The sequence below is a fragment of the Mandrillus leucophaeus genome, unplaced genomic scaffold (genome assembly GCF_000951045.1).
Source record: "Mandrillus leucophaeus isolate KB7577 unplaced genomic scaffold, Mleu.le_1.0 Scaffold1616, whole genome shotgun sequence".
NCBI classification, from domain to species: domain Eukaryota; kingdom Metazoa; phylum Chordata; class Mammalia; order Primates; family Cercopithecidae; genus Mandrillus; species Mandrillus leucophaeus.
In genome coordinates, this window is record NW_012101606.1 from 235,665 (window position 1) to 247,824 (window position 12,160).

The 12,160-nt window shown below is 46.7% G+C and overlaps 1 protein-coding gene across 1 annotated transcript in view; it reads right to left on the reverse strand.

Annotated features, from left to right (window-relative positions):
• Positions 1 to 2,046: 2,046 nt before the first annotated feature.
• Positions 2,047 to 12,160, reverse strand: part of LOC105536627 (nuclear body protein SP140) — a 59,727-nt gene continuing 49,613 nt past the window's right edge. The window contains exons 12-16 of the mRNA XM_011976032.1: positions 5,206 to 5,321; positions 4,404 to 4,512; positions 4,024 to 4,101; positions 3,664 to 3,807; positions 2,047 to 2,671 (exon numbers count right to left, since the gene is read on the reverse strand). Of these exons, the coding sequence (XP_011831422.1) occupies positions 2,573 to 2,671; positions 3,664 to 3,807; positions 4,024 to 4,101; positions 4,404 to 4,512; positions 5,206 to 5,321 (546 nt within the window). The 3' untranslated portion in view covers positions 2,047 to 2,572. The remainder of the gene's footprint in view (positions 2,672 to 3,663; positions 3,808 to 4,023; positions 4,102 to 4,403; positions 4,513 to 5,205; positions 5,322 to 12,160) is intronic.

The following is a 12,160-nucleotide window of genomic DNA, read 5'->3' on the forward strand; positions in this document are numbered from 1 at the left end:
CGAATAAATGGCCATAGAGCCCTCCCGTGAAAACTTGAGGGAATCAGTGCTGTGCACATTAACAAGGTTCTTCCTTATGAGAAACTGCCCTCATTTCCAACAGTGGGTTCTGGATTCCATTGAGAACTGGCTGAGGTTCGGAAGCTGGGCAAGGGGTCTAGACTTTACCTTTAGAGAGCTGACCTCGGCATTCTGCTCATCGATTTTCACTTTTTTTTAATTATATATCTAAAGCAATATCCTTGTCAGCTGCCCATCTGTCTTGCCTGTAGGAAGAGCATATCCATGCATGTCTGTCTTCATAGATACCTACAGGCCAGGCCTCTCAGCTGTCACTCTAACGTTGATGACCCTTAGGGAAATTACTTTATCTTGTCCTCACAGTTAAATGCTGCTACTTGGCCTCTGTTATTCTAGAATTCTATCATTTTGCTCACTACTGGGGGATCCAGTTCTATAAAACATCCCTAGCATTATTCCAGCCTGCAGGGGACAGCCACCTTTGAGCTTGTCAAGGATGTGCTGCCCCCTCAGCAGTGCATTCCTTCTCACCTTAATTAGAGTCTGAGACACCTTAGTAGTGTCACCTGTTGGAGGAACTCAGTCACCTGATGGATGGATTCTCCAGTTGTAGAGCACAGAGTCATTCTAGCACCCAAATTCTATATCCTTGGGACCCTTTTTCCCAGACTCTGCCACAGTAGTCCTGGTATCTCTGCTTCCACTTGATTTAATGTGTAGCATGGCTTATACTAAGTCTCTGGGAGCCACCCAGGAGTATATCAGAATTGCTACCTTTGGCCCATGCCAGGCTAGTTAAACTCTGTGGTAGAGAAGCTTGCCCTTTTGTCAATAATTCTCACTTATCCGGTTTCACATTTCGCCCTTCCTGGACCACGATCCACTCCCAGACACAATCTCCTTGCTCCTGCTGATGCAGCTGGCCAGTCCTACAGCTCCTTTGGAGGATGAACGCTCTCTTCACTTTGTCACCCTGCCCATGACTGTGGACTTGCATTGTCCTAAGCGGTCGCTATATAGTCTTCATTCTAGAAAAATCAGGAGTTGGGTGGGAGTGCTAGCTCCCTCTTCCAACAAGGGGCGAGAGGACCTTTCTGTAGGCCCAGTGAGTTCAGGGGGCATCTGGAGTTAAAGTTCTCAAGTACATCTACCTAAATAGCCCCATGCTGAGTTTCAAGGCCTTGACATTGGCATAAGAGACCACCCTGAGCTTAGAATTCAGTATTCTCTGAAGTCTGGCTCTTTGTAAAATAAGGGCCTGTAATAGGCCTTCCTTGCTGTCTGCCTTCCAGCTGTAGGGTCTCTTCTCTTTAGGCTGGTGATGACTAGATCTAAACCTGTCATTTACTCTTCTCAGGACATTAATGACCCTTAGCAATAGACACCAAAACCCATACTTCTATAGTTACCTTTCCTCACTTCTTAAATGCCAGACAATTGTACCAGCTACTTTAGTACAGAGCTTGACCTGTAGCTCATTCAATTTACTACAGGTGAAAATTTGGGCAACTGCTCAGTGATAGCATTTCGGGGACTATCCATATTCCACCCAGCACCATTGGGCTAGACAGTGATCCAGCTCCAGAATCCTGTCCTCAGAGCTTGCTTCCTGGGGCCATTACCTTAGGTTGCATTCCCCAGAAGCACATTCTGGGATGAAGTCCCTTAAGCAAGAGATTTATGGTGAGCATTCGCTCAGAAAGGAGTAGGGGAAGCAGCATTGTGTGGCCAAAAGCTCTGTGTAGCCGCACAGAGTAGCCACACACCACATCCTTGGTCCTGCTTTGAGGCAAGGGGAACGGCCTCAGACCATGGGGTGTCACTTCCAGGCAAAGCTGATTCTACTTGACCCAGGGTAATATTCTGGGGACTGCTGGCATTAGCAGCCACCACTCAGCAGCTGGGGATGAAAAGACGTGGCCAGAAGAGGAGATGGTGCCAGGATGCCAACAAGCTTTGCAAGGGAGTGAAAGATGGCTAGATTCATTGGCTGAGCTACAAATGAATTAAATTGACAAAAGCAGATTAACAGGAGGAAATTTTTTTAATAATATATTTATGCATAGGAGTCCCACGAAATATGAGACTCCAAGAAGAGTCAGATGATGGATGCTCACACACCATCCTGAGCTATGAAAAAGAATGGGGACTTGGGGCTTCTGCATGGAGGTGACACGGAAGTGGGAGAGTGAAGGGAAGAAGTGTCTCCTGAATAAAGCTTGGCTGGTTTTCAGATAAAAGGTCTTCTGGGTAATAAACGTTGTCTGGAGCAGCCCTCAGAAGTGAGAGTCTATGTGGGATGGTGTCACCTCCGGTATCCTCCCCTGTGATCGCACTTACTCTTCCCTGACTGATGAGATACTCAGGGTTGTGATTCATGATGATTGAATTTCCTTTTGAGGATTTGTCTTTGGGCAGATGAGGGAGGCTCGGAGAAAAGCCCCTCCCTGCATGTGCTGTGCCCAAGTGACCTCATTTTGAAGTAAGTGGCAAACCAGTGGCATATTTTGGGGTGTCATTTGCTGAATGCCTTCAGCATCCACTAATCCAGTCAATTGTTATCATTTGTTTCCTGAATAGCAAACACTTCCTTGAAATTCTTCTCAAACTCAGCCTCCAGTCTAAGTCCCATTTGGCCAAAATCCTTGTACTGAAAAAATAATAAAGACAAAAACAATGCTCCTCATCATTAGCGTCATCAGACAACTTTCAACTGAGAAAGATCAGGACTCTTGTGTTTAAAACAAAAAAAGTACTGTAAGTCGACAATTTATAATGGTATGTATTTTGGAGTACAAAGTAATGCTGTGATTTATGACTGCTATGTGGAATAATTAAATCAAACTAATTAACATATTCATCACCTCAAATAGTTATCATTTTGTTTCAGTGAGTACATTTGAAATTCACTCTCTGAACAATGTTGAAGTGTGAAATACACTATTGTTAAGTAGAACTCTTATCTTAAACACCCTAAGTTACATTAACCAGGTTAAACTTGAAAACTCATGCAACTAATAGTAACTTCTGTTTCTCACCAGCATGATCCTTTCTTATTAACAGGGCAGAAAAGTGAAATCATTTCCACAGTTGGGATTTTTACTTATTGACTTTGGTTGCTTATTTCAGTGGGTTAGAAAAGTAATCTATGCTCTTTCAACAATTCAGATAGTGGAAGGGTATAAGTTAAGATCGCTATCTGTTCCTTTCTCGGTCACTTCTACTCCTTGCTGCTAATCCGTGTTAACCATATGGTGTATTCACATGCAAAGGAATCTGGAGTTTGGGATTTCTGGGATTGGGGGCAGATAAGAAGCACAATACCACTTTAAGATGAAATTCTCTTCTCTTTATATGCTACAGCAGGCAGGACTCAATTGCTCTCTCTGAGCTCCTGTCTCCTCTGGGGCAGGTCGGGGAGGAGCTCTCAGGGACCTGGGGTTCTGGTTGCAGGGACACCTTTTGACTCACTGTTTCCTTGCTAAGAAGAGCTTAAGTTCTGAACTGAAAACAATCAGTCACTTCCAGAACCCTTGTTTGTGCAAGCTTATTACAGGATGAGGGAAACTAAATTTTTCTAGGCACCAGAAAATGAGGGGAAGGATGGAAAGAAATGAAATGGAAGCAGGAAGAGCCGCTTACCTTGTAAGAGGCCCTGTGGTTCTGGAAGATGAGGCGCATGTCTCGTACAAACCCCTCCACTTGGGGGTAACTGTGCTCGTTCAGCTTTTTCTTGATTTTATCCAACCACATGGGCTCCTTCAGGCCTTGACACATCTCTCTAATCTGGTGACAAAAAACACAACAGAAAATCTACCAGCATAGTTCAATGTCTGCCTTCTGTGGATTCCCATAAAATCCAGCAGAAATACAAGGTGAAGGTTGTAACGACAGCATGTGCTCTTGCCCCATGGGATTAAGATCACAAATCTCACGAGGGCCCATTTCAGGGTCAGGTAATGTCATGGCAGCCTGTAATCATGGGTTGCTGTTTTTACTTACATAATAATAGTATGGAATCTTGGCAAAAAAGGAGCTCTCAGAACAGCAATAGACTTTCAAGAGGAGGAACTCACATTTCTGCAAAAGAAAGAGGCCGTAAATGAAAAGCAGCTTGGAGAGAATGAGCCCACATGCATGAGACGGAGCACACGACTCACACCCTTCTTCTACAAGTTTCTCTAACATGTGTGGCTCTTGGAAACAGACATGTCATGGCTGAGTTATTTTTTGTGCAAACAAATTGGGGTGTTCTATCAGTGTGATTGAAGTGTGGCTCGGAAGAGCAGGCTCCTTTTGGTGCATTCCCCTGACCCTGTGCTTGTTCATGGTGCTCATGTGTGAGGGGAAAGGAGAAGGCTTGGGGTTTGCATCTGACTTACCAACTGTTCCTGCGGACACATCTGCCTCTCCAGGACCTCAGATTCCTGACAACACTGTTGGCTTCCTGAAGACTCCTTCATCCTGCAGAAGATGCAACTCCACGGGGTCCTGAGAGATTGGACATGGGTGAGCAGAGGGCAGGGACCCTGGAAACGGCCGTTCCTGTGGCTGCCACTGTCTTCCTTCAGGAATGGCTGATGGCCTCAGCCATGGGAGGGAGGAGAATACCTCCCAGAGTATGCAGGATTCACACATGGGATCTCCAGCCATTGGCCTTTCCCTTGCATCAGTGGTAGCAGCAGGCAGGAATCCTCAGGAAGGTGGTGTCACCATGAGTGTGGACTCTCCTTTCCCTGTCTGAGCTGCTGGGAGCGCAAGCAGCCCTGCCTGCCAGGCCTGAGTTTCAGAAACTGGGCTTTCAGCTCCAGGGACCTCGGGCCTCCATCAGCCCAATGAGACCGTGCTACCTGTCTTGTATAAATAAGCACAAAATATAAACAACTGGCGCTTCTTGTCTCCAACCCACCCTGCTGCAAAACTTGAAGCACAAGGCCAGTATGTAGGTAAAGGGTCCCCAGCACTGGCCTCAGCATATCAGAGGCGGGTCCCTGAGAGCACAGAGAACATGAACCTCCTGCTGCCAGCGTCTCCCGCTAATCTCTGAACACACTGCTCGGTCCCAGTACCCGACGAACCTGCTCCTTCCCCATCTAGACACAAGTGGGCGCTCTGCTGGAGAGTGCGCATGGCAGGCGGAAGGTCCCTTAAAGGAGGAAGGAGAGGCGCCTGCATGTCACTCACCTCTCAGTTTCCACAGGCGCGATGTGACAGTCCTCATGGAAGACTCTTGAACAAGTGTCACAACAGAACAGCTCCCCTCCGTCCCGGCACACCTCACACTCATCCAAGTTTCTCATCTAGAAGGTAAAACAGTGTCCACGTCACTGGGAACCGCAAGATTCAGGAAGGCCACCCCTCTGGGCATCTAGAACACACTGCCTATGTGTGAGTCTGTGTGGACAGGCGTATGCTTCTCCCTGGGATATGAAGGAAAAGCATGGCAGGGAGATTTCAGAGCAAATCCTGGTCTGCAGTGAAGTTCAGGAGGCAGGGGTATGTGTCAGAATAAAAACGTTTTCCTTATAAAACCAGAGTTTGTAATGCAGAAAGACTAGCAACAAAGCAAGATGGTGATTTTATAGGAATCTGAATAATTGTATTATGCTGCAGATAAAACCAGGTTTTCAAGTAAAGTGTTAAATCCATTTGCCTATACCACAAATCAGCTGGTGAAAAGGAGACTCAGAGAATTACATATGATAGAATAAGCTTCTGAGATATCATCACATGCCATATTCTTGGCCATAAGTTCCCCATGAGTTGAAGAGAGGGCCTAGTTAGGGGTTCCTAGACTGTAGGTTTTGCGCCTGGAGGGCTCTACGCCGACCTCTGAGGGGGAAGGACCATGGGTACAGATGACCACGTGGACCACAGGGAGCACAGAGCTCTTCGGCTCTGGGAGCCTGGCAGATGATCTCGCATGACTTAGCTAACCTGGATTGTAAGGTGCGAAGGTGCCATCTCTAATGGCCAAGGACAGTGGTAACAGCACCATACAGTGTTGAAGATGGAGGCCCTCTCCTCATTTCCTGGGCCCATAAAAGAGCTGGTGCTTTTGTTCTATCTATTGAATGGGAAATCAGCTAATTCTCTATTTCTCACCAGTCTCAATATATGAGACCTTCAGCCAGATTTAATTTGATTTGGGGAAATTAAAATATGATAGTATTTGCATTCATAGCCAGTGGTGCCTTTGCCTGTGTTTTGCTTGGGCCCACTGGGCTGCTTCCACCCACTTGGCCTGGCAGGCTGCACTTGGCTCAGGCTACTGGCCTGGATCCCACACCTACCAAGGGCCTGCCATGGGGCAGGTCAGGCATGGAGCGGGGAGGGGTGTGTGAGCAAGCAGGGGGTCCAGCCACTGCACACAGTCAGACATGCCCTGCTGTTGCATAAGGGCAGGCAACTCCAGGTGCTGGCATGAGCACTGGCTCTCTGCAAGGCTGTGTCTGGACTAGGCACACTGCAAGCAGCTTCCACGGCTGGCACCATGGAATGTGGTGGCACTTGGAAGCTTGAAGATGCCAGGAACCACAGAGTCTTCAAAAGGGTGTCACAGCCCTGGCTCAGGGAGCTTCCAGGTCTGGTGTCCCCAAAGGGTTGCAGCTCTTCTCTCCTCTTCACCCACAACGTGGTAATCAAGGGGCATGTTTCAGCCCTGTTTGTGTTACAGCTCTTTTAGCCTCGCCATTCAGCAGATCCCAAGTTCTTTTGTCCTGCGACCAGGAAGAATGAGGGACATAGACAAGTGGAGGGTGAGCAAGACGAACAGGAGCTTTACTGAGCAGTAGAACAGCTCAGAGACCCACTGTGGGTAGCTTCTTTCTGCAGCTAGGGTTTCCTGATGAGTGTTCAGTCCTCAGCAGAGAGGAGGAGGTCCTGGGGTGGGTGACTTCTCTCTGCTGGCAGGTAGTCCCTGGAGTGCAAAGCTCCTCTCTGCTCCTGGGTGTCCAGGATGTTCTCTCCAAGTCTGACTGAGTCTAGAGCTTTTATGAGCTTCAGAGGGAAGTGTATGCTGATTGGTCCATAGGTGACCATGAGCAGACCTTTGAAAGGTGTTGCAAGTTCCCACTCTGGTCCACAGGATTGGCAGCCCAGTTTCCAGCCTTCAGGCCCTCCCTTGCCTGAAAGTGGTGCCTCACCAGGGACCTGCCCCTTCCCACCCAGGAGCCTGTCTGCCTTCCCCCGGCACCCATGGTGCCCAGGCCCCTTGCCCCAAGGGGCACTTGCAGGCCAGTGCTGAGCTGGCCCCAGCCCATTCTTGGCCTCTCTTCTATGCTTGTCAGCACTCAAAGTCCAGAGGGGTGCAGGCGGCAGGGGACTGGTGTGTCAGCTCTGCCCCAAGCATGCACACACCTGACTGGGCTGCAACCGCACCCAGCTCAGCCCCAACCCCGCTCCAAGATTGCAGTGGGTGCTGGGAGCAGGGAGAGGTCAGGCAGCAGAAGCAGACACACCCTAGCCTGCCATGGCAGGAGGAGGATGGCCTCCTGGGCCCCCAAGAGCACTGGGAGGCCCAGGCCTACAGCTGCAACCTGGGCACCTGCAGTGGCGCCTGGCGAGCTCCTGCCCTGCCAATTCGGGAGGCAGGGCTCCTGCTTGTCCCCGGCTCTGCAGTGTGGCAGCCTCAGCCATGCCCCCTCTCTGTGTCTCCTACAGCAGTTGTGGATGAGGTGCAGGTGGCACAGTGCCCAGCCAACCTCGCACAAAGGAATCTGACGCTCAGGGGCCAGTTCTGTGAGTCCTTGCTGCACCTTTGGCCAGGTGCTTGCAGGTTCCCAGGACGCAGCGGGGAGAGAGGTCCAGGCTGTGATAGAGGCTCTGGGCTTGGGAGCAGGTCCTGCCGGCCATGTGAGGGGTGAGGGCGACACAGTGAGCTGACTCAGGGCACAGGGGATCCACTGCCGCCACTGCTGCTCCTGCGGCCATTCCTGCTGCCCTGTCTACCTCCTTGCAGCCTGGGTTGGGGGCTCCCGCCCTTGCCAGTCCCAGGCCAGGGTCTGGGGCAGGGGTGATGTTGCCTCAAGTTCCTCCTGTGGCCCCAAGGGTCAGGGACGACTTGGGGCACCCCCTCTCCTGGCTCGTGACCCTGCCAGGGGGAAACCTCCAGGAGCGGATTGCCTCCCGTCTTGGCTGCTGAAAGCACCAGTCACAGCGGTCACTCTAACGCGGGGCAGATCCTAGGGACACAGCCTCTGGCGGCCCTTCGTTTAGCCTTCTGTGAGGGGCAGGAACCTGCACTGAGGGCAGAGTGGGTGCAGGGGCCGCATTGCTGGCTGGGTCCTGGAAGTGGACACCACTTCCACTTCCCACCCTGGCCCCTGAAGCATGGCCACTGCTCCGCATTGGGGGCCGACCTCCACACTACCTGTGCAAGTGCCAAACCACCACTGGCCCAGCTCCGCCTTGGGGCCTCTCTCTGCTCACCCCTCCCTGCCTGACCACTCCCTATGGGCAGCTGGGCCTAGCCACATTGCAGCAGCTCCCAGAGGTGGGCCCCAAGGGCGACTGGCTCTGGGGATCACCTGCCTCTGTGTCTGAACGGGAGGACCCATGGCCAGTGCCTGCACCTCACTGCAGCCAGCTTCATGGCAGCAGCCACTTCAGACTGCCCGCCACTGCCATCAGTAGTGGGACTGCTGGATCAAACGATAGATCTACTCATACTTCTTTAAGGAACCTCTGTACTGTTTCCGTAGTGGCTGTACTAGTTTACATTCCCACCAGACGTGTAAAAGTGTTCTGTTTTCACTACATCCATGCCAACACCTGTTGTTTTTGATTTTTTAATTATGGCCATTCTTGTAGGAGTAAGGTGGTATTGCATTGCGGGTTTGATTTGCATTTCCCTGATCATTAGTGATGTTGAGCATTTTTTCATGTTGTTTGGCCATTTCTCTATCTTCTTTTGAGAAGTGTCTATTCATGTCCTTAGCCCACTTTTTGATGGGATTATTTGATTTTTTCTTGTTGACTGCTTTGAGTTCCTTGTAGATTCTGGATATTAGTCCTCCGTCGGATGCATAGTTTGCAAATATTTTCTCCCACTCTGTGGGTTGTCTGTTTATTCTGTTGATTATTTCTTTTTCTGGATGGAAGCTTTTTAGTTTAATTAAGTCTCATCTATTTATCTTTGTTTTTCTTGCATTTGCTTTTGCGTTTTTGGTCCTGAACGCTTTCCTAAGCCAATGTCTAGAAGAGTTTTTCCAATGTTATTTTCTAGAATTTGTATGGTTTCAGGTCTTAGATTTAAGTCTTTGATCCACCTTCAGTTGATTTTTGTATAAGGTGAGAGATGAGGATCCAGTTTCAGTCTTCTAAATGTGGCTTGCCAATTATGCCAGCTCTATTGGTTGAATGGGGTGTCCTTTCCCCTCTTTATGCTTTTGTTTGCTTTGTCAAAGGTTAGCTGGCTGTAAATATTTTACTTTATTTCTCAGTTCTCTCTTCTGTTCCATTGGTCTATGTGTACTGGTATATTCTCACATCCAGACTATGCTGTTTTGGTGACTATAGCCTTGTAGTATAGTTTGAAGTCAGATAATGTGATGCCTCCAGGTTTGTTCTTTGTGCTTAGTCTTGCTTTGGCTACATGAGCTCTTTTTTGGTTCTATATGAATTTTAGAATTGTTTTTTCTAGTTCTGTGAAAAATGATCATGGTATTTTGATGGGAATTGCATTGAATTTCTAGATTGCTATTGGCAGTATGATCATTTTCACAATATTGACTCTACCCATCCATGAGCATAGGACATGTTTCCATTTGTTTGTGTCATCTGTGATTTCTTTCAGCAGTGTTTTGTAGTTTTCCTTGTAGAGGTCTTTCATCTCCATGGTTAGGTATATTCGTAAGTATTTTATTTTTTTGCAGCTAGTGTAAAAGGGGTTGAATTCTTGATTTGATTCTCAGCTTGGTCACTGTTAGTGTGTAACAGTGCTACTGATTTGTGTACATTGATTTTGTATCCTGATGCTTTACTGAATTCATTTATCATATCTAGGAGGTTTTTGGATGAGTCCTTAGGGTTTTCTAGGTATACGATCACACTGGCGACCAGCAACAGTTTGACTTCCTCTTCACTGATTTGTATGCCCTTTATTTCCTTCTCTTGTCTGATTGCTCTGGCTAGGACTTCCAGTATCATGTAGAACAGAAGTGGTGAAAGTGGGCATCCTTGTCTTGTTCCAGGTCTCAGAGGGAATGCTTTCAACTTTTCCCATTTCAGTATTATGTTGGCTATGGGTTTGTCATAGATGGCTTTTATTACCTTAAGGTATGTCCCCTCTATACCAATTTTGTGGAGGGTTTTAATCACAAGAGGGTGCTGGATTTTGTCAAATGCTTTTGCTGTCTTTATTGAGATGGTCATACAATTTTTGTTTTTAATTCTGATTATGTGGTGTATCACATTTACTGACATGAGTATGTTAAACCATCCCTGCATCCCTGGTATGAAGCCCACTTGATCATGGTGGATTATCTTTTCTGATAGGCTGCTAGATTCAGTTAGCTCATATTATGTTGAGGATTTTTGCATCTACGTTCATCAGGAATATTGTTCTGTAGTTTCCTTTGCTTGTTATGTCCTTTCCTGGTTTTGGTATTAGGGTGACACTGGCTTCATAGAATAATTTAGGGAGGATGCCCTCTTTCTCTATCTTTTGGAATAGTTTCAGTAGGATTGGTATCAAATCTCCTTTGAAGGTCTGATAGAATTCAGTTGTGAATTCATCTCGTCCTGGCCTTTCTAGTGTTGGCAATTTTTTAATTACCATTTCAATCTCACTGCTTGTTACTGGTCTCTTCAGAGTTTCTATTTTTGCCTGCTTTAATCTAGGAGGGTGGTATATTTCCAGGAACTTATCCATCTCCTCTAGGTTTTCTAGTTTGTGCGCATAAAGGTGTTCGTAGTAGCCTTAAGTGATCTTCTGTATTTCTGTGGTATTGGTTGTAATATCTCCCATTTTGTTTCTAATTGGGCTTATTTGGATCTTCTCTAGTCTTTTCTTAGTTAATCTTTCTAATAGTGTATCAATTTTGTTTATCTTTTCAAAGAACCAGCTTTTTGTTTCATATATCTTTGGTATTTTTTTTTTGTTTCAATTTCATTTAGTTCTTCTCTGATCTTTGTTATGTCTTTTCTTCTGCTAGGTTTGGGTTTGGTTTGTTCTTCTTTCTCTAGTTGCTTCAGGTGTGAACTTAGATTGTCTATTTGTGCTATTTCAGACTTTTTGATGTAGGCATTCAATGCTATGAACTTTCCTCTTAGCTTTGCTTTTTCTGTATCCTGGAGGTTTTGATAGGTTGTGTCACTATTATCGTTCAGTTCAAAGGATTTTTTCATTTCCATCTTGATTTCATTGTGGACCCAGTGATCATTCAGGAGAAGATTATTTAATTTCCTTGTAGATGCATGGTTTTGAGGGTTCCTTTTGGAGCTGATTTCCAATTTTATTCCACTGTGGTCTGAGAGAGTACTTGCTATAATTTCAATTTTCTTAAATTTGTTGAGACTTGTTATGTGGCCTATCATATGGTCTATCTTGGAGAATGTTCCACGTACTGATGAAAAGGATGTATATTCTGCTGTTGTTGGGTAGAATGTTCTGTAAATATCTGTTAAGTTCACTTGTTCTAGTGTACAGTTTAAGCCCATTGTTTCTTGGTTGACTATCTATCTTGATGACCTGTCTAGTGCTGTCAGCGGAGTACTGAAGTCCCCCAGTATCATTCTGTTGCCATCTATCTCATTTCTTAGGTCTAATAGTAATTGTTTTTTTTTCCTTTTTTTTTCACTTATTTATTTATTTATTTATTTATTATTATTATTATACTTTAAGTTCTAGGGTACATGTGCATAAAGTGCAGGTTTGCTACATATGTATATTTGTGCCATGTTGATGTGCTGCACCCATCAACTCGTCAGCACCCATCAACTCGTCATTTACATCAGGTATAACTCCCAATGCAATCCCTCCCCCCTTCTCCCTCCCCATGATAGGCCCCAGTGTGTGACGTTCCCCTTCCCGAGTCCAAGTGATCTCACTGTTCAGTTCCCACCTGTGAGTGAGAACATGCGGTGTTTGGTTTTCTGTTCTTGTGATAGTTTGCTAAGAATGATGGTTTCCAGCTGC